This window comes from Polistes fuscatus, unplaced genomic scaffold, assembly GCF_010416935.1.
Source record: "Polistes fuscatus isolate 324 unplaced genomic scaffold, CU_Pfus_HIC Scaffold16, whole genome shotgun sequence".
Taxonomy (NCBI): Eukaryota; Metazoa; Arthropoda; class Insecta; order Hymenoptera; family Vespidae; genus Polistes; species Polistes fuscatus.
The window spans coordinates 515,056-541,808 of NW_025113064.1; the positions used below are offsets into that span (position 1 = coordinate 515,056).

General features: G+C 34.1%; 1 protein-coding gene across 1 annotated transcript in view; it reads right to left on the reverse strand.

The window, feature by feature from the left end:
- Positions 1 to 26,753, reverse strand: part of LOC122514849 (homeobox protein cut-like) — a 154,945-nt gene that overhangs the window by 63,802 nt on the left and 64,390 nt on the right. Inside the window, 1 exon segment of the mRNA XM_043631922.1 lies at positions 20,246 to 20,443. Coding sequence (XP_043487857.1) covers positions 20,246 to 20,443 — 198 coding nt within the window.

Consider the following 26,753-nt stretch of genomic DNA (forward strand, 5'->3'; position numbering starts at 1 on the left):
ATTCTAAACTAATTTCGATCTAAATAGAAGGAAGAAAAAAATAAAAAAGTATTTTCTTTACAATTCGTAATTATAATTTCCTCATCTCATTTGATTCGATTCCGAAAAAAAAAATGAAACAATGAAACGCTGTTCTTATAATCAAAAACAATGATAATTAACACATAAGAAGATGTTAAATTTCATAAACGATTGACGTAAACGTAAAAGTGCGATTAGAGATACAGTTATATTCGACATTTGATACTATTAAGAGAAATGAGGATGAAAAATCGATATTATTACGAGATGAGGGAGAGATGAATTAAATCGATATTACGCGACCGCACGAAAATTTTCCGTAAAAGTCTAACGTACGAACGTACGAACGAACGAACGAACGAACGAGCACGAGTTACTCTCACGGGGTGAGAATCGAAAGATTAAAAGATAGAAAGAGTGAACGAATGAGAATGTGAGAATGAGAATGAGAATGAGAATGAGAAAGACAGGAGGAACGACGTTGGCTTTCGGAGGCGGATTAATCGTGAATTATCAATCGCCGTAGTCGAGTCGAAAGCTGAAGGAAGAGGAAGGAAAAGCCAACGGGGGTTCGGGGGACGGACGAAAGGGATAAAGAAGGACGGGACCCTGACTCTAATGGTAAAAGGAGAGGATGTAGAAGAAGAGTAGTAGCAGAAGAGGGGTTGGTTGGTTGGTTGGAATAGGTGGGGGAAAGGAATCGAGAAAAAGAAGAAAGAGAGAGAGAGTAAAATGAAAGTAGAGACCAATCCGAGAGTAGGTGGGGGGTAGGGGAGAGAAGGAGGACGGGTATGGGGGTTGGGGCCCATCCTTTCTCTCTCTCTCTCTTTTCTCACTCTCTTTGGAGAGCCGCCTGGAGGGCTCGGTGAACGACGTTTCTGGTTAATCGCGTTTGCGGAAAAACGGAGATAATTCCCGTCGTCCGTCTGGACGATGGAAGAGAGGAGGCGTGGTAGAGTAGGATAGGATGTAGGTGGAGAAAGGTATAGGTTAGGTATAACCGGCTGTAACGCAAATCGTGAGCTCGGTGAGTTGGTTTCAAAACGACGAGAAGGGGCTTTCGAAGGGAACGCGAATACGAAAGCGAACGTTTGCTTGCTTGCTTGCTTGCTTGCTTGCTTGCTTGTCCGGAGGAGAACGGTCCCGTCCAACTCGATATACGAATATATATATGCATGTATGTATATAATATCTATGCCGTAGGATCTGTTTCTATCTCACTTACTCACTCTCTTATACTTTTCCATATACGACAACCGGAGAGAAGAAGACTGGACGGGGGGATAGGGGGAAAGAGGTAAAGTAGGTAGGATAGGGATTGATATTCGCCTAGCACACGGAATTTTTAACTAGCCAACCCCCAGCAAAGCTTTAGTCGTTCCCCAACGAAAGCGTACAGCGGAAAACTTATGAATCTAATTTTCAACGTATTTTTGTCCCCTATTTCCTCCCTCCCATCATCAGTTTCCTTCTACCCCCCTCACCTACTCGCTACCTTCTCTTCTCACACTTTTTCTACGTTTTCCATCACCACCACTACTATCACTATCGTGTCGTCTATCTAAAAACTTAACACCTAACAACACATCCAATGTTCGTACAATGTTTTCCTCAACATCCCCGTTCTTTCACACTTTTGCAAACCATCCTTCCAATTTTTACGCTGGTCGACTGTTTCTACGCGATCATGCTACTATCTCTTTTTTTTTTTCCCCATTTTTCTCTCCTCCCTTTTTCATCTTTCCGTGTGCATCTATACATATCTATCCTTACATATGTTTACTTGTTTGCATAAACGTATGCGTTTGCTAATATTTACCCTCTTGTTGTTTTCTCTTATTTCTTTTTCTTTTGAGTAATAAAGCATACCAGTGGCAGAGCTTCGTTAGGTTTTTATCTTATGGGTGTCTACAAGAAAAGTACAAAAAATTCATTTCAAGATCTTTTTATCGTTTCGTTCGTTTAACACCTCCCCCCTTTACCCCTGTTTGCGAGTTTCATTCTTTACTTTTAAATATATATACCAACAATGCAAAAATAAACGCAAAATAAAAATGGGATACAAAATGTGATCCCTACCTGTCGATTTTTATGACAAAAGAACACCGAAAACCCACTACTTACGTTAATAACGAACGAAGATAATTATTTAACGCTGACGATGTCCAACGTTCGATTCAAAACTTCTCGTTTTAACCGTCCCATCGAACTACCTTTACCAAGATCATTCGTGATGTACCTACTAATTTATCTCTTTACAAAAAACCAAAAAACAAAAAACCCCCGGGGGATTTTTTTTTGGGGGTTTTTCCCCCACAATTTTTTTTTTGTTTTTAATCCCCTTTTTTTTTTTTTTTTTTTTTTTTTTTTTTTTATTTCCTTATTTTTTTTTCCCCCAAAATTTTTTATTTTTTTTTTTCCTTTTTTTTTTTTTTCATTTCAAAACCTTTTTTTTTTCCCCTCCTCCTCATCCTCCTCATCTCCGAACCTGTCGTGTCACCATCCAACTTCCCTTCCCTATCCTTCACCGCCCCCTCTTTTACCCCCCCGTCCTTCTTGCCAGCGTTATCGCTCATTACGGATCGGAAGCCATCGCCGTGAGAACGCGAATGGTCGATACATAATTCGAAGTAGGTGGGTAGAAGGTGGACGAGGCGATAGGGGCGGACAGCGGGGGCCTCGGAAGGTGGGGGGGGGGTTGTACCGTTGCTGTTGGCGAGGTAACACTCGTTACATACACCATCCACGATATCGTTACTTCTCCTTTCCCCTTTTCTCCTCCTTCCTCCTCCCCCTCCCTTCTTACGGCCCCACCCCCCCTTCTTCTTCTTCTTCTTCTTCTTCTATCGTTTCCTTCTTGGATACAAACGCGCTCCTTTTCTCCGATTTATCGGTCCTCGCAATCGCGCAAGTTATAATTTTGCCCAGCCTTACCTCTCCGTCACGGTTTTCGCGAATGATTTAATTTTCGGTTGATGTTTAACGAATCCATATCCCCACACACACACACACACACACACACCCACAATATACGTCTCCATACGTTGTACATTAAATATTCGTTTTATTTACTGTAGATGCGAGTTTGACGCAGCATGCTTATCGTATATTCCTAGATCGACTTCTGTGCCAAAGTTGCATACTCGTGAAGTCATGATAATAAACCAACCACACTAGACAGCGTTTCTCTATACATCTTCGTTGACCCGATAAGCAAAAGATCGTAGCTGTTCTAAACGCCCACTCGCCGCAACACTGTGCTTTACTTTCAACGGTACTTTGTTCCATCCTCTACAACAACGCTAAAAGAAAAGAAACAAATCCTTCCCACCCCCTCCCTCCATGCCACACTAATTCTAATCTATCTTTAAATTTTTTTTTTACGTATATCATATATTTTGTTTTGTTCTTCTTTTCTTATTCATGTTTATTCATAAATTTAGCATCGCCCCCCCCCCCCTAAACGCGTGTTTACAGTGGGTTATTACGCAGTTAGAATTTTCAAAAAAATCGATTTTTTTTTTGTCATTTTCGGAATGTACATAATTTAAGTATATTCTCTGAAAAATTTCAAATCGATCCGACAATATTCTTCACTTCATGTAAGCTGCAAACAAAACTTTTTAACTATGTGTAACGTCTCTTTTGAAACTTTTAAACGCGTTTTTCTCACAAACGGTTATTTTCAAATCCGGTGATCCGATTTTTGCACAAAAACGGCTTCTAACCCCGATCGGTTTCGCATTTTTACACAATCTTCTTAGCCTATATTCCTCAGGTATTAAGTATAAGGAATAATTTTTAAACAAATTTTATTACCTATTTTTTTGTAACCTTTAGAGCGAAAATTTTAGTCAAAAAACAACAACTTTTTCAACATAGACGCCATTTTGTCAACAATCACAAATTTTTATTATTCCTTGGTTTTAATACCTTGCATTAATCTATCCCTTTAAAAGAATCACCATATTTTTTAATTCGGATAATCCAAACCGCCCAAAATGGAGATCCCGCCAAAACGTCTTTTTTTAGAGGACGTTCCAGGAAATCATCTCCAGAGCGGTGCAGATTATATTTTTACATAATCGACGCGCTTTTATTCTCAAAGTTGGCTCTATTTGAATTACCATCACTTTTTTTTGAGAACTAAAAACTTGTTTCTAGAAAAATTCATGAACATACGTCTTTTCGAGCCTCGCAACTGCGTATAACCCTTAATCGAACGAGAACATTTGAACGATTTATTCGAATCATCTTTTCTTTGACTCGTTCGTTTTAATCATCTTTTTCTTGATTTTTATTTGTATTCTTGTTGTCATCGTTGTTATTGTTCTTTTATTAGTCAGCCAAAGAAACGAGTACTTCATACAGTCTCGGGGAAAGATCGCGTGTTCGAATCCCCTAGGTTTGCTATATTTAAAAGCGACATAACGATACCGATCGGAGTGGAAACTGGGTGGGTGCTGGTGCAAGCAAAAGATACGCATCTGAACTGTAAACAGGGCGAGGAGTATCGATTTGAAATTGTAACGATTTTTTCTCTTCGTATTCTTTTTCGTTTTAACTAATATATTTTGAATAAAAAGTCATGCACAGGGTTGGTGCATTGCTTAGGCGAACACGAATATACATAAAATAAATTCTTCGAATATTGTTCGATAATTTCAACATTTGTTTATCACTTCGATGCAATTTAATATCTTACAAATGTATCAACGTGCCCATAAAATGCAACGGGAGTATAATTTTGGGATGAGAAAAAGGAGTAGAAAAAGATATAAAATGGGAGGGATTAAAAATGAGAGAAAGAAAGATTCGAAATATATATATATGTATGTATAAAAGAGGGAATAGAAAAGGTTCATCAGTGAAGTCGACGGAGGAAAGTAAAGCGGCTTCTCTTCCGCCGAGTGAAGTCGAAATGCACGCGAGAGTCGTCTCACATGCATACATTCATATGAAACACATCCATAAACGTATACACACCCACATATATGCAATTATACAGGCTGGTGCACACATAGGAGAGACTTGGGGTATCGGAGGTAGTACAACGTGGCCCCGGGAACAGCACATACGAGAACCGAGTTTTACACATCGGGCAAAAGTTAGTTCCTAATTATTCAGATTTTCAAATTAATGTTTCAGCCGACAATGATGGAGCATCCGGATCGTCTTTCGTCTCCCTCTTTTTTTCCTTTATCGCTCGGACGCAAGCCAGACGTACTAACACATATAAACACACACATATATATTTATGTATATATATATATCTATATGTATCATTCGTTCACGTCCGTACGTACGTACATTCGTAGGTAAAGTAAAGCATACGAGAGAGTATCCTGGACCGTTTACAACCTGCCCCCCTTCCCCCCTTTCCCCCCACCGAGTCTCTTCCGCCTCCTTCTCTCGCGATTTTCTACGGAAATACCCACGGGGATTCGTTGAAAATACCCAAAACTGATTCTTCTTTTTTTACCCTCAACCCCACCAACCCCCCATCACCACCACCGTTACCATTCCCTATCTACATTTCTCATATCTTCCTATTATTTGCTTTTTTTTTTCCTTCTTTCTTTCTGTAATATCTTTTCGAGTGGATACACGTACGTTGAAAAGAATGGACTTATAGTAATTTTCAACTAGTGAAATAATTTGCAGTTTGGTTACTCGAAATAACTTTGGGCTTAACTTTTTCGAATGAAGTTAACTATTTTTTTCTTTTTTCATTAATATTAATACATTATATAATATAATGACGAATAAAGTTGTACAACGTTTGAAAAATATTTTGAATCAAATCGAAGTTAATATTTTTACGATTGATTTATTATTACAGCCTGTATCTGTATTTTGTTTTTTAGTGTGCAATCTTTGTTTTAGAAACGATTAAGAAGATCGCTATACGAAAACGAAGACGACGATGTGGCAAAACTTTATCAGACAGTATGGAACGAGATTTCTGTAAGACCATTTATAAGACGATATGGGAGAAATGGGGAGTTGGATTTGTTCTACGTGCTCGTAAGAGAAATACGATGCCACCTGAGGTAGAATGAACGTGCAAACGGAAGATAAGGGTTGCGAGAGATCAGGTAGACTAAAGAGAGAATGAGAAACATATAATAATGGCAAAGCCTATGGTGTATACGTAATGAAAAGTAAAAGAGTATTAGAATATGACTCGAACTCGTGACTGTAATTATATCTTACGTGTAGGTATATATAATTCTAATCATACATATATATTTTCTTCTTCTTATTATTATTATTATTATTATTATTATTATTATTATTATTATTATTATTTCTGTTTTAATTATTAACAAAATATTAATATATTTCTCTAATTTAATTGAATCAAATCTTAATTTATCATAAAAGGTATGAAATTGTATGTGGAATAGGATAAATACAATTATCTTATTATTATTATTATTATTTTCGTTTTAATTTTTAACGAAATAATAATATACATTTCTCTAATTTAATTGAATCAAATCTTAATTTGTCATAAAAGATATGAAATTGTATGTGGAATACGATAAATATAATTATTAAATATTTCTAATAGTGCGTATTATTTTTTGTATAAGTTTCTGATTGAAATTATTCACGAAAGAGAATGCAGTTTATCGATTAAATCGTATCGTAAGTGAATAAATTTAAATGATTATAATATACATATTTTTTATATTTCTTTTGTTAAACTTTTATATTAATTTTTGAACTTGCAACTATCTCCGATTTAATTTGGTGTCGAAAGAAAAAGAAACGAAAAAAGATAATAAATAGATGAGTAGGAAAGATGTTTTAGAGTATATCGTAAACGTAAGAAACTGGAATACGATCGGTGCAAGTACGATAACGTTATCACATTTTTATTCGATGCGAGTCATGATTGCGACATTAGTCAGTATGAGTATATATATGTATATATATATATATGTTAATATACGTTATATCTAATATTTTCATTAGGTTTACATTTCGATAACCTGATTTGATTCTATGATTTATTATAATTACCATTTACCGAGAAAATTTTCGTTACATATAAAATACTCTCTCTCTCTCTGTCTCTCTCTCTCTCTCTCTCTACATATATATTTGTCTTTTATTTATTTCTACATTAAATAATAAAATTAAAAAAAAAAGAAATAAAAAAGTAGTCACGAAACTCTGACCAAGGGTTAAAGGGTTATCTTTCTCGGTTCCGTATATCCGAGTCTCATTACAAATCGTACTTTTTAAATAATCGGGGGAAAAAGAGTAATGGGAATAAGAGGAGAGGGGGGTGACTTTCTACGAACAAACTGTAAGGGAAATATGTAGAAAAAGTGGTAGTGGTAGTGGTGGTGGTGGTGGTGGTGAGGAAAGGAAAGGAAGAGTGAGATGTGGGAGGTGAAAGGGGGTGCAGCACAGAAAGGGATCAGGTGGGGAGAAGGGTAAGGGGTAAGAGAAAGGTAGATGAGGGAGTTATTCCGTGAGTTTCTATATTTTGTTCTACTTCAAACTTACGAAATGAATATCTAACGATATTGGCTCTCCTGGCGTCCCGCACAAGCCGACCACGAAACCCCGCAACGTAGTACGAAACGAAACGAAACGAAACGAAACGAGAGGAGAGGAGAGGATAGGATAGGAAGTGAGAAAAAGATAGATGAGAGACGAAAAGAGATAAAATATGAGAGAGAAAGAGAGAGAAAGTGAGTGTGGCCAACACACAGCAGAGGCCCCTTTTCTCGTAAGCACTCGTTGCACTTCCTCTAACCCACGTAATTTTTGCTCGAGTGCAAATATTCCCAGGTTTTTACCATACCTCATCCCACCTACCTCACCTCCACCCCCTGCCTTATTTCTCATCTAACTCTCCGGTATCCTCGAATTTACTCTCGTCGAAAAAATATATTTCTCAAATTGGGAATCCCTTATAACGTATTTCGAAAGTAGAAAAGAATGGAATGAAATTGGTCAGGATTTGTTGCTATTTAACTAATAGATTGTTCTTATAGTAATTTTAGTTTTATTATGTTTTTTTTTCAATGGCAAATAGTATCGTATTTAGAATTTTATTATAAATTCTTTTCAATGATCGTGAATTGTGAAATTTGATTGGTCATTAATGTGCATTCTAATCGCATCTTTGTAGCAAATCATTAAAAGCATACGGGGTGAATTCGAATACGAATAATAAAAAAAACAATTGAAGCCTGTGCAGTCGGAAGAGTTTGAATTTTCGTTTGATTATTTCGTAAATGATAATACGACAAAAGGCAGATTCTTCTTGACAAATCGAATACGCAAATCGAACTTTTAAATTGCGTTCAAATTGCGTCGTCAGGGTTGCGTCAAGGTTTGCGTCAGAGTTTTCGGTATAACCCAATTTAACGTAATACCTAAGCAAACTATTAAATTATATACTTGCCGTGACTATAAATTTCATATTTTCTAATAGAAAATGATGTGCAAGTTCTTTAATAATACACAAAACATTAGATTAAGTATTTTCTTTATATATATATATATGTATTCTATAACATTCTCAACCATTTTAATCGGATTGTACATTCGTTTATAAACTTATGCGAAGCAAAGACTATTATTCACTATATTCTATTATCTTTCTCTCTTTTGTAAATGATTTGCTCGAAAGAATATTCATTGTACGAGTAGATAAAAGCACGAAAGCTTTCCATCTTCTCATAGTCATTTCTCTCTTTCTCTCTTACTTTTACTATTACTCTTACTCTTTCCTATTGTGTTAACTAATCCGTCCACTCGGAATAAGTCTAATCGGTTTTATGGCGTACAACGAATCACGAAAATATATAATACTCCATTGCATATTATAGACCAATTAAATGCACCGTGTCAATTTGCATTCGTAAATCATTTACCTGTGTACATTATCAGTCAAAAGTTTAAAATCTTTTATCGATTTCAATCAAAATCTAATACACACCGATCAATTGTTCATACTTTGTTTCATACTTTTAATACACGCATATGCAAATGTGTTTGTATAGTTTAATGTAGGTTCATTTATGATATTGGAACGAACGATAGTACGTAAATTGTCGATTAGAGTTAATTGGTTGTTAATGAACGATATAAAATTAGTATGTTTCGTCCGAGTATTCGAATCCAAGACCGATTGTTTGTTCATACCGCGCCATAATGTCGTCTATTGCGTACTCGATTGTTCCTTATCACAATAATTATCAGCAAATCTTCCTATCTGTGCAAATATGCTAATATCATCATGGGATATATCTACATTTTGTTTATCTATCATTGATATCATCATCATCATAACCGATATAATATCTATATCAATTTTATCACCTTATATTCGATTTAGAAAGATTAATTTTTCAGATGAAATTTTTATCGTTGCTATGCAATCGGTTGTAAGTTAATTAACCAATTAAAACGTGTCAGACAAAATGAATAAATTAATATATATATAAAAGTATTAAACATTTCTTCTATATTAAAATAAATAAAAGATGTCTCAATAATTATTAATAAAAAATGAAATTAAATAATTATAAGAAATAACAAGAACGATAGAATAAACAACTTTAACGATTATTATTTGTCCAATACCGATCCAACAAAAATATCAAAATGTCAAAATGAAACGTCGTAAAAGGAATGTAAAAAAAAAGGAATGTAAAAGAAAAAAAAGGAAAGATGTAAAGGAAGATAAGTTTACTCTGAAATCACACACCAACGTAAAAGACAGGATGATCCCATCCTTTTTTTCCCTCTCTTGGAAATAAGCTACGTAGGGGGAGGGAAAGGGGGGAGAGGAGGAGAGGAGTTGAAACGCATCTACGAGAGAAGAGGATCGTATTCTCTCGGTTATTTCTTGATCTACAGTTCTCGGTACATTAGCCAACGTGTTTTGAAACACTCCGCGAACATGTTTGCGTTGGCACACGATTTCTCTCTCTCTCTCTCTCTCTCTTTAACTCTTTCATCTATTCGCGATACGAGTTTACTTTTTTTCAAATTCTTTTTTTTCTTCTTGCTCATTTATATTTCTCTTTCTCTTTCTCTCTAAGAACTCCTTTCGGATTTTTTAACTCTCGTAAAAGATGACACGCGATGAGAATCAGTGAAAAGAGGATCGAAACGAAACCAGAGAAACCGATCCCCCTTTCTCTCTTTTTCTTTTTCTTCCAATTAAATATCGCATAAAATCGTATGACGTTATTTAGATTAATTCTTTTTTTTTTTCATACGATTAATTGGGTTCGATTAAATGTTAAATAATATATTAGATATATTTATAAATATATTTGTTTGAAGAATAAATTCTATTTTGTTTTCTCTTTTCCATTCTTCTAAACTACTTCTTTCGACCTCACATTATATTTTAGGAATAATAAAATAATTCTATTTCCAATGCGAACGCGTCATCATTGGTATTCGCGAGCTAGGTCTTTTTTTTCTTCTTTTTTTTTTCTTCGCGATTCATAAATTTCATTTTTTTCTTTCTTTCTTTTTCGAAATTATTTCTCAAACCACCGAAGATCAAAAGAATACATCGATAAGTTGAATGAGGAAACGCACACCTTTGGTTAGTTAAAAGTTGAAAGATACCCAGACGATTTTGATTTGATCTAAATATTCAAATTATTGTTTCACGATTAACCATAATTTTTGTTCAACTATAACGTTCGTATTTTCCAAGAACAATTATTTAATAACCTAAAGTGTCTTTTATTATTTACAACTAAACGGAAAAAAAGAATATAATTTAACGTTACGAATAAAAAATAAATATCGCGATCGTGTTAAAGTAATGAAAAAAAAAAGAAAAAAAAGGAGAAGAATTTGGTCGAAAAAATGAACGAAACGAAATTTCGAGTGCTAGTAGCGATGAACATTCTTTTCTAAGGGGAATGATGTAAAAAAATCGCGCGATATTTCGTACGGTATAAGCTACACTTATATTTCAATAACACTGATGCCGCCGCATCGACGTTGCACAACCGGAAACGGAAGTAATCCAGGACAAGCTAGAAGCATGCTTATCATCGTATTATCAATCGCTTAGAGACCCGTTCGCTATTATTTTTCCCTTATATTCGCGGCGACTCATTTATATTATATTGTACGTTTATGTTAGTTAGTATTTTACCTATCGTATGCGGTCATAAGAGCCACATCCTATCCGGGAATAAATTCAATTTTTTTTTCCAGCTTTTTCTTCTTTTTTATCTCTACTTTTTCTTACTTCTCATTTATATTACATTATTTCTTTGCAATTAATTCGATTAATAACAATTTTCATTCATTATATCTTTTTTTTTTAAGTTATACTTCTTTTGGTGCGTATGGGAAGAAATGATGATTGATTTTTCATTCTAATCAAAGACTGTAAAACATCCAAGGGAAAGACTTCATTATAGTATTGGATTTATGCATATAAATTTCATTTTCCAATGGTTAACGATATACAGATTTCTTTTAACTAATGTCTCCTACGTAAAGATTCCATGTCATTATTATGCGAAAAGAATGCAGCCGCATTTACAAGGAATAAGTAAGACATGAATCTGTAAAAATGTAAAAAATAATAACCTTGTTTCTGAAAGAAACAAATGTTATAATTCTTTTAAAAAATATTTATTCTAAGCATTAGAAAACTTATTCTCTCCGCATAGGTGATCAATTATTTTATTGGAAGAGAGAGCGCATTATTTTCAACAACGATAAGAAGAAGCCGATGACACTGAAATCATGGAAGATTTTGGAAGACACCGTCTTCTGTTTATTCACACTGCGAAGAAACCATGTGCATTAATATTCTATCAAAAGAATTGAAGAAAAAATGCATACTAGTTATTACAAATTTAAAAAACTAATAGCAAATATAATATATTAAAAAAATCTATACTTGTGCATAATGTATTGCCATGCTTCATTCCAGGTAATGAATAACCCATTTGTTCATCGACAGAAAAGAAAATATTGAAGACTTCTGTAAACTATTGTCTTCTTCGTAGAGATTCCATGTAATTATTATGCGAATAGAATGCAGCCGCAGTTACAAGGAATAAGTAAGACATGAATCTGTTAAAAGGTAAAATAAAAATTTTGCTTCTAAAAGAAAAAAATATTATAATTCTTTTAAAAATATTTATTCTAAGCATTAGAAAACTTATTCTCTCCGCATAGGTGATCAATATTTTATTTGAAGAGAGAGCGCATTATTTTCAGCAACGATAAGAAGAAGCCGATGACACTGAAATCATGGAAGTTTGGAAGACACCGTCTTCTTTTTATTCACACTGCGAAGAACTATGTGCATTAATATTCTATCAAAAGAATTGAAAAATGAATGCATCTTAGTTATTTATAAATTATTTTCTACAATAATTCTTATTATTCTATACCTCTTTTTCTTCTTTCGACCAGTATTGGTATACATTTAAATTTCTGTTTAGTTTCAGAAATTTCTGAAACCAATGCAGAGAAGTATAATGCCTATTACTATTGTTATAAAAATGTATCTAAAAGAAAGTATCCATCACAAACAAATGTGGAACACTGTAAGGCGTATAGGCTGCGAAAAGAAATTTTTTGTTATGCAAAAAGAATATAATTTCTTACATGCATACATAAGTATTTCTTCTATTAAACGTTTAATAATTCATTCTTAGACGGGGTAAACGATTATTATTTCCAAATAATAGAAATTATTTTTAAATTTATTTTTCCAACACAATTAAAATAATTTCTCCCATGACAAATAATATATTGACCTTATTCTTCTAATATTTCAAAAACAAGAAAAATATTAAAGAAAGAAAAATTGAAACATCTACGATTAGTCGTAAAGTAAAGTTATTTATTATCTTCTTCCTTCTATCGTATCCCATTCTCTCTTTTTCCGTTCTTTATTCAAATTAGTGAATCACCGGAGTTACATGAGTGATTTATTTTCAAAGAGAGAGAGAGAGAGAGAGAAAGAGAGAGAGAAAGAAAGAGAAAATGAAAGAGAGAGAGATATAGCCCTCTCTTTCGATTCTCAAAAGAAGAGAAGAAACGAAGAGAAGAAACGATGGCGAATGATAGTCTCCACGAGTTGAAACATTAAACTATGTGGCACACAGAGGCAATTCGTTTGGACGTGTGCCTTTAGACTGGTATAGTCATCGCATAAAAGAGAAAGAGAGTGAAAGAGAGAGAGAGAGATAGTGGAAAGCATTAAGATAATTGGCATCGGTGACATGACTGGTGCGAAAGATCGCTACTTTGTCCTAAACTAAAATACGAAAACTAACAAACGAATTTTCTAACTCGAATCTAATCCAGCACGATTAACAAAACTATTATATGCATAATTTTATTCATATCATTATTATTAATATTACTTTTTAAATATTATTAATATATTATTAAAAGTATATCGTTTGAAATAAGTGCACATGAATAAGAAAAAAAATACCCACGATAAATACACGATAATTCAAAGTGTGAAAGAAATATGAAAATGATCGATTAGAGAATACAACCAATGACACTTATTTATATCTCAAAAATACTTGGACCAAGAATTTTAATGGTTGGGAGTAGAAGGGGTTGGGGGAGGGACAGGGGTGGTGATGATTTCAGTAGTAGTAGTAAGTTACGTGGGTGGAATTGATGACAATGATCATTTATTAAGCTCCAATCTAAAAGTATATTTTAATATATATATATATATATATATATTCAACGTGTAATTAATATTGACAGCAAGCGTGCCAATTATTTATACGACGAATAAAATTATTTTGGAATTTAGAAGGAAAATTTGGATTAATTTCAAACGTTATTGGAAAGAAGATATATTTCGATGATTTTATACGTAAGATTATATTTTTCATCATTTTAATTTTCTATTTTTTTTCTTTTTTTGTTTTAATTTTATTTGCTAAGAGATAACGAAGAAACAAGAGAACAACGTTGACGTTGAAAAGCGATTGCTATGTCACCACCCATCGTTGATTGTCGTTACTTTCTATCACTTTCTTTTTCTTTCATTCTCTCTCTCTCTTTCTCTCTCTTGAGAGTTGATATTTTTACTGGTTTCATTACACACACATACACACACACACATAAAAGTAACACGACGAATCACCTAACAGTTTCGATGACGAGTATCTTTTCTTCGAACGTAATATAGATCCAACGTTTATTTGATTACATCGGATAACGATTCTAATACAACTACCCACAACCACCCTTCCCTCCACAACCCTACACTTCCATTCCCCCAGACCCTTCCTTAACCCCCCTCCCCCAACCCCATCTTCTAATATTCATTTTATCTTTCTCTTTTTATTCTACCGATGATCGGATCTTAATTATCATATAACACAAACGAAAACAAAATCGTACACGCGTTAACATGTGTGTTTAAAATCAGCTTGTCGATTACCGACGTTCGAGATATCGCAAAATCGTTACGACGTTTCGATACAAGTTCTTCGATATATCTCATCTTACAAAAAGAAAAAGAAAAGAGAAACTATAATTAAATAACAAATTATAAAAATATTTAAAATATAATCAAAAATTGATGACAATAACTAACAAACGATAACAGAAAAATCGTTTCGATGTAATTCTACGTAAAGAAAAAAGAACAAAATTAAATTATAATGAATTACAAAAATTTAAATAATCAAAAACTGATTATAATTGCAAACAAATAATTCTAATTAATATTCTGTCGCACGATTATATTATCATAATGAGTTATTAAATTGTGTTCTCTTAACTATTCTCACTATAGTCACTACATTATTTATTTCTCGTTATTGTTCTTCCCTTTCTTCTCCTCCTACTTCTCCATTCTTTAATTTTATCTTCACTTCATCGCACAATCAGTCGCCGATCAAAGTTCCATTAGCCGTACCGTTTTTAAATCGACAAAATATAATACAAATCATTCCAAGTTTTCTATAGCTATGATGCACCTAAACAGAATAAAGACATTCTACCCTGAGCATAAATTCTTATCCGTTTAAATGGCATCGTTCGTATTTTCACCATCGAACATTCCTCATCTTCGTACACCACCCCTCTCCCCACCCCTATAGAGAATAAGGTTTTCGAATGAAAAGTGACAGAGACAGACAGAGAAAGAAAACGAGAGAGAGAGAGAGAGAGAGAGAGAGAGAAGTACGAACGTGAATGGATGAAAGAAGGAGAGTAAAAGATGGGTTGGAATGATGAGAGGTAAGAAGGGGAGGGGGGTTCGAACGGGGGATGAGATCGGTGATTATCGGCTTCGGAGATTACAACAACGAAGAGTAGAAAGGGCTGAAGGGGGTGGGGGATGGTGGAATACTTACGAACGTTTCGAACCAAACGATTTTCTTCTCTCGATGTTGGAAAAGAAAGAGATGAAAGATCCCGAGAAGGGTAGGCGTGAAAAAAGAGAGAGAGAGTGAGAGAGAGAGTGAGAGAGAAAGCTCGAGTGACTGTTATTGGCTCTAAGGAGGATACTTATTGAACTCTTAGCGGGTTTTTTTTTATCGCTCCTTTCTCACGCTTTAAGTGTTTTCGACTTTTGTTTAAGGGCCAACCCTTCTTCTTCTTCTTCTTCTTCTTCTTTATTCTTCCTCTTCTTTTCTTTTCTTTTTTAACCCCTTGCTTCTTCCAAGCTTCCTCGAGGAGATTCAGGTTAGCATTATGCGCACTCGAGAACGACGTGCCACGTTTCCCTTTCCCACCGTCGACATCTTGTCCCTCCCCCTCCCTCTACCCCCGAGTTTCACTCCCAACACCTCATTCCAAGCAACGTCCAGACCTTCATCTTTCCAACCCCACCCCCCTGTTAGATTTTTACGATCTCGATATCTCTGCTCGTTGCAGGTAGTATCGTAAAGCCGAAAGAAAGTGCAACACATTGCAGGGGTTGTTTGCCAACTACCACTTAGGCTTTACTTAACTTAACTTAACTTAACTTAACTTAACATTAGGTAAACCCAGGCGTGAAAAATTTCAATTACCCCCAGTGGTAATAAGTTTTTCTTTTTTCTTCACATTATCATACGAACTAACCTCTACTTCGTTTTATTTTACGCGTACGCGTGTGTAAGCATGTTTTATTGTTTTTTTTTTCTAATTTTGTCCCTGGTATAATACCTGTGATCTTTCTATTTTTTGTAATTTTTATTTTTATTTATATTTGATCTTCGTTCATCCTGGTTCCTTTTATCGGCTCTCTCTCTCTCTCGTGCAAAAGATTTATCGTTGTTACGCTTACGCTTATTAAAATTCACCTTTACCGATGTCGATATAAACGGCAGAACAGATGCGCGCGAGCACGCGCGCACCCAAAGCCAAAACGATGAGAGAGAAAGAGAGAGGATTATTGAAATTATTCCTAGCACCACGTTGGATGGATATCGCTTGATAACCCACCACCACCACAACCACTACCACCACCCACCCGATACCATCCTCTCACAAACTTGCTCGTATACGTTTACGCATGCATACGTGTATTTATTTATACGTTTCTCTGTATACGTGTAAGTTTACGTGGGTGTGTATTATAGAAGAAAGAGAGGAAGCTAATGCATTCCTCGAGTTATTCATGAATTTACTTGCTAATATCCTACCCGAACGTTTCCTTTTTATTTTCATCATTCTCTTTCTATACCTTTTTTTCTTTTTTTTCTCATATACACTCTTTGATACTATTCGATATCGATAAAAACATGTCTCTCTTGGTATGCAAATGTTCCTCTCTCTCACCATGGCATATTCTTCTGCGACCTTTCATCCTCTCTCTCTCTCTCTCTCTCACTCTCTTTCTTTCTTTCTTTGAGATAATTTGTACAAAACAACCCGCGCGCCGATTTCCATCAACGTTTTCGTTCGTTCGTTCGGGTTCTCATTCGTTCTCTCTCGAATTTCAAATCAACTTGTGCATACCTTCAAACCGGTTACAATGCTTACTTCGAAAGGCAATTATTTAATCCATCGATGTGCAACCTACCCCTTTCCTTCCTTCTACTCTTCCTCCCCTTTCACCCCCGAGGAATAATAATAAATTCTGTTTGTCTGAGGAGCGACTATTAGTATCGAAAAAAACGAGTAAAAAGAAAACAAGGAAAAAAGTAAATGAAATAAAATGAAATAAAACGAGAGATCAGGTAGGACTTACGACGGGTGATTGTGTTTAATAATTCAAATCGAAAATCGTAAAAAATACGAATTGTTAAGAATCCCCATTTTTTAAACTTGATATTTCTTTTTACATCTCAATCAGTCAACGTTAGTTTATAAACGTGAAAATACGGGTCAGAGATATTATTGGGAGGGGGGGGGGATTGCTTTTAGCTAATCAATTTTTCTTCAAGATTTTCGAACAATGGAAAATCCTATTCTCGAACAATTAAGAAAATATATTTGAAATCGTTGATAACCGTTTAATCAAATTTAAGGCATTAATTGTATGTGAAATTTCGTTGAAAATGTATCAGCTAATTTCCAAAAATAAAACAACAAAAAAAGAATAAAAAAAAGGAAAGAAAAAATATGAAAAAACGTATAAAATCGGACAACTCGGAATTTTTTCCGTAACAATTCGATAAAACGAAATTGCACATGTGATATCTTTTCTTCAAACTCGGCTCTTTGCCCGAGAATTAGATACTAACGATTGATTCGCTATTTAGAGAACTTCCTGCTAACCCATCGTGGATGCTCTACATTAAAATCGAATAATGACCGTCATTATCTCCGATCATTCTTGTGCCGTGAAGCAGCTGTTCGTAGTACTCCTGTCTCGTTTCGGGCCAACCCTTCCCCTCCCTCACTACCACCTAACCCCATACTTTCCCCCTTTTTCCCTTTGCCCTTTTGCCTTTTTTTTTCCTCGTTCCCTTGAAATTTCGGGCGTGAGAAGACAAAGAAGAAAAACAAAAAGTGAAACGAAACGTATAAATAATAATTAAAAAAAAAGTAAAAATAAAAAAAGATGTTAGCAGTACAGCACAGAAAGCAAAGCTGCTATTTTTGATTTTGAAAGCGAATCTCTCGTCTGTGTCTGAGGTAAAGAGACATTCATTACGAATAAAAGAAATAAAAACAATAAGAAGAAAGAAAGAAAGAGAAAGACAAAGATAGAGAGAGAGAGAGAGAGAGAGAAGATGATGATGAAGATGAAGAAAAAGAGGTGCAAGTGAAAGAGGGAGGGATTTAAAAACGATTCTCGGTTATTTACTCAGCCGATAAATATACGATAATGTTATCGCCGTTAAAGCACGACACACAGTGTGCACGAAGCTTTCGAAATTTGAACGTGGTATAGTAGTAGTGGGGTAAGGAGTGGGGGTAAAGGGTTGGTATAGTGAATCGTAATAAAAGGTCGTCGTGAAAAGCGAGTAAAGCACGGACAGAAAGTTCTCTTTCTCTTTCTATTTCTTCTTGTTCTTATTCTTCTTTTTGTTTTCCTTGTTCTTCTTGTTCTTCTTCTTCTTGGTCTTCTTCTCTCCACCAACTCAGATCGCATTCCGGCGTCTTAACGACCCGCGCAACGGGGACCGAAAGTCCGAGATGCCGCAAGCTCGACGTTTCTAAATATAACGAAAACGTATATCTATTCGACATCGAGACCGAAACTTGCCTCGTGTTAAGAACAGTCTTTAAATCGGACCTCGACCCTCGCTGTTAAAGGGAATAAAAAGTGACATGATGAAAAAAAAAGTATTACTTTTATATCTCGTTTCCAATAATATCCCGTATTTGCGTTTGAATATTTTTATACGATTATTTTAATTGATAATTTATATCGAATTATATAATTGGAATAATTTATTCAATGTATATTATATTTTGCGATCATTAATAATAATAATAATAATAGTAATATTTAATCTTAATTATTATAACGCTGATTGTGTTCTAATCTTTATGCAACTTTTATTCACTTGTAGCTAATGGACGAATTTTCAATGCTATAGCGAGAAGTTGACGATGAAATGATATATTCACTTGCAGCTAATAAATGATCTTCTTCGATTATTAAAAATAATATTAAAAAAGCAATGAACAGATTCAATTCGAAAAAAATAAATGAGATATATCTTGTATTAACAAAAGTAATATCTAAAATTGCATTCACTTGCAGCTAATGAACGGATCTTCAACGTTTACGAAAAATTGACGATGAAACGATAAAATTTCTCGAAAGGAAACAAAAAATATTAGCACGTATGAGATTCTACAATGCATTCTTATAACAAAAAATAAAAATAAAAGAAACAAAAACCATTTCAATTTAACAATAATATCGTAAACATTATTTACCTTCAATTTGAAATTGTAACGAAAATCAATCGATCGGTTATCGATTAAAAATGTAAACCTATTTTAAGAGAATCATCCGAAAGGGTGAAAAGCAGACACACACAAACGGATAGATAGAGAAAGAGAATAAAAAAAGGGGTAAGGGATTTTTGTAACGACGAAAGGGAAGCGTGATTCGAGGCGTTTATCGCAAATCAGAAAAGGTGAAGTGCGCTCCGTTAGCGCGGCCACCGCAACGAGTTGCGCTCGCGGTATTCGGTTGTAAAACAGGGGGTTGAATATCTATCTCTATCTCTCCCTCTCCTTCTTCCTTCCTCTTCCTCATCCCTTTCCACCCCCTTTCCCTCGTATTCGCGTTCACGTTTCACGTTCATAGTATTCGCGCGCGTGCGTTACTCGCGCGTCCGTTTCACGCGTGCGATCGCTCACCCAAAGAGGGTGGGTGACGAATAGATGGGGGATGTAAAAGAAAGAGTGAGAGAGAGAGAGAGAGAGAACCGGTAGCGTTAGTCATTCATTTCTACGCGCTTACGCATACTCACGCGAGTAATGCGGGAACCCTCGCGTGCAACAGTTAAACGTCGAGGTCTACTCGGTTATATGAATTTCGAGAACCACCTTTGCCATATATACAACACTGATTTTCGATCCTGTTTACTTATTACCATTCGTATATCTTCAAACTTCGTTAGTTTTTTTTCCTTTTTTCTTCTTCTTCACACTCGTGAGTTTCGAAGAAAAGAATTTAAAGATACGTCTTTCGATTATTTTCGTGTTCTTCCTTTCGTTGAAGAAATATGAGAACAAACGTTTTGTTGTTTTTTAATTAAAAATGAATCGAATATATTTTGTTAGGTGTAAATTTGTCAAGGAATAATAATTGACTCACCTCTTTGTCCTTGGCCTGCAATTCCTGTTCGAGATTGCTATTCGGAGTTCTCCTGGGATTGCTAGCATCGTGTTGCTGCTGATCGCTTCCCTGCGAATTCTGGGACAATTGATGCCCCTCAGTCTTAATGTTACCATCGTTCGCGTTTGCCAGTTGTTCCTTCAACGCGGACACTTCCTTCTCTGCTAACGTTGCCCTCTGAAACAAACAATTTCGAGATTTTTAATATACGTTTTAAATTTATAATCAATTACAAATTTATTTAGATACGTTCGGGATCTTGTAATAATCAGTTTCATATTGTATAAAAAATCATTCATTTCTGTTGATCAATAAATTCTGTATGTGGGCAATATTATTTGTAAAAAATTGCATCAGGGTGCAAGCTGGTGCAAACAATGTAAAAATTCTTTAATATAAATTGAATAATTTTTCTATCCTAGCAAAGTAACGTCAAAATAGTGATATTGTTTTCTTGCTATCTAGAGGAAAATATGAAAAAAAAATTGATGCAACATTGTATTTCGAGCAAGAAAAATATTATAAAAAAAATTGATGTTCCAAGTATAGAAATTTTGTAATTCAAGACTGTGAGCGTAAAAGCGATCGATTAAACGAGCCGTACGGGGAATAACGAAAGTTTCTCGTAGCAGTTAATAACAATTGTGACGCAAGTTCGAGTTCGAGTTCGAGAGAGAGAGAGAGTTGGCGTTTCGCGGAACGAAATCGCTTCCGCGCTAACGCAGGCACGCACACAAACGTGCAGAAAACGAACATCGACACGGCTGGTAGCTGTAAATTTTCACGATTCTAGAGGCTACGGATCGTTCGAATTACCTACTACCGTTTAGTACCATGCGAAATTGATCGATTTCGCTTTCCTGACTCTAATTTCGTTAGGTACGATAAAGCATTAACTAAAATAGAAACTGTGTATCGTTTTATTTAACTTCTAGATTCTAAAGAACAGTTATTATTATTCCTTCCGTAATAATTTAATTAACGTACATTAATATTACGACGTTATTTTCATTCTGATTTAGAAAAATATAAATATATATATATATATATATATAAATAAATAATTCATTAGTTTCAAATATATCGAACATATTATTCATTTATCGTGGTTTCGATAAATACAATTTTTATAAATATAACGCCATATTAATTAACAAATTGTATCCTTGACGTATATATTCGATATCCGGTTATCTTTTTAAAAGGAAAATGAATTAATTAAAAATTGTCTTCAAACTTTTTCCAGTACCTTCGCCATATATATATATATATATATAGATAATTTTATTTAACAAACTTTTAAATATTCATCTCCTCCGACGAAAAAGATCATTTAAATATAGAAATCATTTCCTTTGCTAAAACATTAAATATTTATCTTTACGAATTGAAAATAAATCAATGAAAATTCTATCATTGAATATACTTTTTTTTTTATTAATGATACCTTAACCCTTTACACTTCGAATTATAGTTCAATTTTGTTACCAAACAAAAGTATTGTCATACTCGACATAAACGTTTCAAGATTTAAAAACAAAAATCATGAGATTATGGTAAAAGAGAAAACGAGATGGACGTGAGAGTCTATGGATTAACGTTTTTCCAAAAAAAAAAAAAAAAACAAAAAACAAACTTTACTCGGTAAAGTATCTAATAAATATCGTTGGTGGTTCGGTACCTACGTCCCGATATTAATTATAGATGCTTTTATATTCAAAGTAGCTGAAGCTCTCTCTCTACCGATAGAAGGGAGAATAGGGGGGGGGAGAAAGAGAGAGTAGAGAGAGTAGGACCACCCTTTAGCCCTTGGCCACCCTCTAACTTTAACAAAACCCCCACCCTCCACGTGCGGTAATTCCTGCCCCGTTTCGTTCCTGTCTCCACCCCTCTCTTACTTTTAACCAACCCCCCTCCTCTCACTCTGTATATGCATATATGTGTATGTGTGTGTATGATATTACCCTCGTGTTCGGAACCTCTTCTTCGATCCTGCTGTTCCTATCGGTGAAAATTCGTAAGTACATAAATACATGTATAGATGCGAGTACGTGTGTGTTTGAGAGGGAAGCTGCACAAGTCCCGATCGATTGGTCGAATCAAACAGGTTACGGGAGACTCCTCGTGTTGTTCGTTCAAGGATAGAATGGTAGGGGAGAAACCAGATTCGCTTTGACCATCCATGGTTACCAACTAGTTTCTACTGACCCATTATGTACACATTCGCATATATTGCATTTACATTTTAAAGGAAAAAAAATGTCATTTTATAACTTTATATTTAATTTATTCGAATTATTAACATTTTCGTCAAGATTTGATTTATTTATTTGTTTAAATATAGAATTGTTGTATCGTATTAAATGAATTTTGATGAATAGTCAACAATTTTGTATTGATCGGATAAAAAGAATTGTATTAATAATTTGTTTTTTCTTGTTTAAAATATTTTAAATTCATAAATTGTTTTTTTTTATTTTGAACTTTTAATAACGTACAATCGATAAGATTTGTAATGGAAAGGTCAAAAGTTATATATAATACGCGTAGTATAATACGAACGTTAGTATAATACTCGATTGCAAGTTAACTTGCAATCGAGTATCGACCCAAAGTTACTACGATTGCTAGTGAGGTTAAACGTATACTTTCCTACCTAACATTAACGCATACATATACAGGAAAATACATATGTATTGCTATTGGTAACATACAGTACAGGTGCAAAGTTCCATTGATCTATTCTAACATTTGATCGAGAACGTTCATAAGTAAACTACTTTTCTCAAACATCAAGTGTAACAAACGTAAGATATTTTATTATGCAATGCTTTTGTGTTTTCTTTTTTTCAAAAATACTTCTCTCTATTCTAATTATTTTAATTATTACAAAAAAATAAAAAGACAAACTTTACTCTTCGATTAATATTAGGTGTTTAATAATACCGTTGCAAATGAAAATATAATCGTTGCAAATGAAAATGAATGCTCTTAAAAAAACGATGAAAAATTATTTAAATCTTTATTCTACTGTAAGATTGGTATTTTTTTTTTTATTATTTCTACACGCGTTATAATTGTTGTCATTATTATTATTATTATTATTATTACATACAACGTAATCTGTTCGATACTACGATGCGTGCGTCGACAGATATTAATTGCAAATGAAAACGAAGAATCATTGAAACTAGATACTTATCAATGCAATCGGAGAAGGTCGAAATTCGATAACTCTCGACGTATTACAAATAAATATCTATGTAAGAACGATAATCAAATTCTAATCTCTCTCTCTCTTACACCAATTATTATTATATCACATGAGATATACTACCTCACCCTCTCTTATCGTAACATAAATTACGGATTATAATTAACGATCGATTTATCGATTAAGAAAGAAAAAAAAGAAACAGGGAAAATCAAACTAAACACCAATCTTGTTTAAATATTTTCTTTAAAACATCGACGACTCGTACAAAAATATTTAAACATTAATTATTATCTGATTGATCGCGTGATGAGTAAGAAAACAAAAGAAAAAATACAAAAGACAAAGTGATCGTTTGATGAATCATGGATGAACACGTATCACGAGGATCACATAAGTTGAAATAAAGAGTGGTGGAGGTGGGGAAAGGGGTGGAGGGGGCAGGAGGCAGGGGGAGGGGGGAATTGGGTGGAGAATTAAAGGAAACAAAACAAAAAGAAAAATAAGAACGAAGAGGGAGAAAATATAAGACAGAAAAGAGATGTAAGTTACTCGGTAAGATCCGTAATGAGCCATTGTTTCCTGCAAAAAGCCTTGACGATGTTATCGATAATTACGAAATGATACGGGAAGCATAAATATATATCTCGAGTTTAGCGTACTGTACTATGTGGTAGTGGTATATAAGTTTAAACAGAGGTAATGGTACGACTGGAATTCGAATGGCGGATGCGTATCGATAGTTGTCGAGTTGCATCCTGCAATATTTGTCACGTGGGGCACGTCCGCCGGGAAAAGAAGAAGATAGTTGGGGAGGGCAAGGGGTGCTAGTGGCAGTGGTAAGAGAAAGATAGAAGACAAGAAACACGAGTAGAATCGATAAGATCAAACGATTTCTTTTCCTACTTCTAAACAATATTACTTGTTTTTCTAAAAAAAAGTTTGAAATGATTTATGATAAATATAGGTTGACAGGTAGTGTTTAATTGAATCGTTGGTATTATTATTGTAAGGAAATAAATTGTACACCTTTTAAATTTGATCTGTTTTACATGACACTAGATTTTCATGATTTTAAGTATAGGATAATGTATTATCATCTTTTTCATAAAACATTACGTATTACACGTGTTGTATAATTAAAGTTATATCGAATTAAGGAATATTCTAGCTTTGATTGCAATTTTTCCGATTGAATTAAAAAATGTCGATTAGTATGTTTCGTTTTAATTCTTTTTATAGAACAACAAGTAATATTTTGTTACCGATCAATGAAATGAATTAATAAATTTGTCTCTTTTACTCTAAGATATATGCATGTGTTTACATTTTTTATTAGATTAAAATAAGCATGACGTATTCGACGTGTATTAGAATTTTTGAAAATTTATTTCTTTTCAAATAATAAAGATGATTGACCAGTATATCGGGTAGAATCGGGTTGGATAATATTTTACTGTCGAATTCGTAATTACTTTAATTGGTTCCAGATGCTAATTAATGACCTAAACATATGCCGCGTTATATAGATCGCAGTCCGATAGGCCAAAGCATACACACACACACGCACATACATATTTATACGTACATCAGTGTATACGTTTATGCATACGTGCATATGTACGTGTGGTGGTGTTACCCCAGGGACAGAGAGAGATCGGGGTGAGAACGCATGTGTTTGTCATTACAAGCTGTACTACGATGTTATCGTTTCTGAATACCTCCCCTCTTACCCTCTCACTTTCTATCCCTCCCCCACCCACCCTTTTCCATCATTCTCTCTCTCTCTATCTATTTGTCTAACAGTTTCTATATGTTTCTTTGTTTTTTTGTTTTTACCGAAGATTGATAAACTACCACCGATCTGGTAATCAAAAGAAATTTCGCTTGATTTCATTTAAAAATTATTAACGTTATATAATTAATCATTATTTTCAATCATAAAGTCAATCAGCAAGAGGAATATGATTTCTTCTTTTTTTTTTCCTTTTTTTTTTCAATAATTAATTACAATTATTCATTGATTTGGAAATACTTCTGGACCTTTGAGCTTTGTTGATAAAATGAATGCATGTGAAAGTGAAAAAGAATAAAAAGAAAAAAGAGATGAAAAAGAAGTGGAGAATGTAACAACATCATGTCCGACATTTCGAATGGGTCGATCAACGTTAAACGTTTTTAAACTTCACCTTTCTTTTGTTTCTACACTTCGCGCCACCCCCACTACCAACGTACATTTTTCATCCACCTATGATTCTTTTCCAATCCCTTTTTACATATTGACGATCGTTGACCTATCGATTATTACTCACTCATTCGATTTAAAAACGTTAACAAATTATCGTATCTATCGTGAACACGAATAACCAATGATAATATAACATTTTATTGTAAATTATATACAATTCAATAATAAATCTACATACAAAAAATTTCTTACGATCGATGAAAAATTAAATAAAATTTATGAATTCGAAAAAGTTAATTAATGAAATGAATCAAAAGGAAAATTTAAATGTTAAAAGAATGTTAATGAAACGGAACAAATTTCAAAAGGTATCTTTCGAGAGCTACGATAAAAAATAATGTTAAAGTTAAAAATAATGATTAACATACATTTAGTGTATTCGTTCCTTATATCTGATGCTGCATATCCATATCCATATTTTGCACTTATCCATATATATATCTATCATTAGTTAGCACTACACACACACACATACACTTATGTACATATGCAAATCACTTGCATAGGAACAGAAAAACACGTACGAATACTTATACGCGACGCGAAATAAATTTTTCTAATACCGGTGTTACAACTTCTGATGTTCGAAGATGACTAACTAGGAATAGAAAAATAACTGCGAAATACGCACGACAAATACCGATCTCACACGAAAGTCATTGCGTTTAGAAATTCGCAGGGACAAGAAGATATATAATAAAATAAAAATGTAAACATTAGAATGTAAACACTTGCTGAAGAAGAGCGAGAGGTATGTGTAAAAAAAAAACGTTCAACGAACGAGAAACAGTTTTTATGATTAGTTTAACTTTACTTCTCCTTTCCTTTCTTCCTTCCCCTGACCCCAGTCATTTTTTCAAGCTTCTGACGCAAACGTGTTCTTGTTTCGCGTATTAAAAATTCATCTACTTTGTTTATCTTCTTATTAACATTAAATACAATGTTTTGTATCCTATTTTTTAACACATATCATTTTCCAAAAGTACACATATTTGTACATATACGCGTATCATTTTTTATAACAC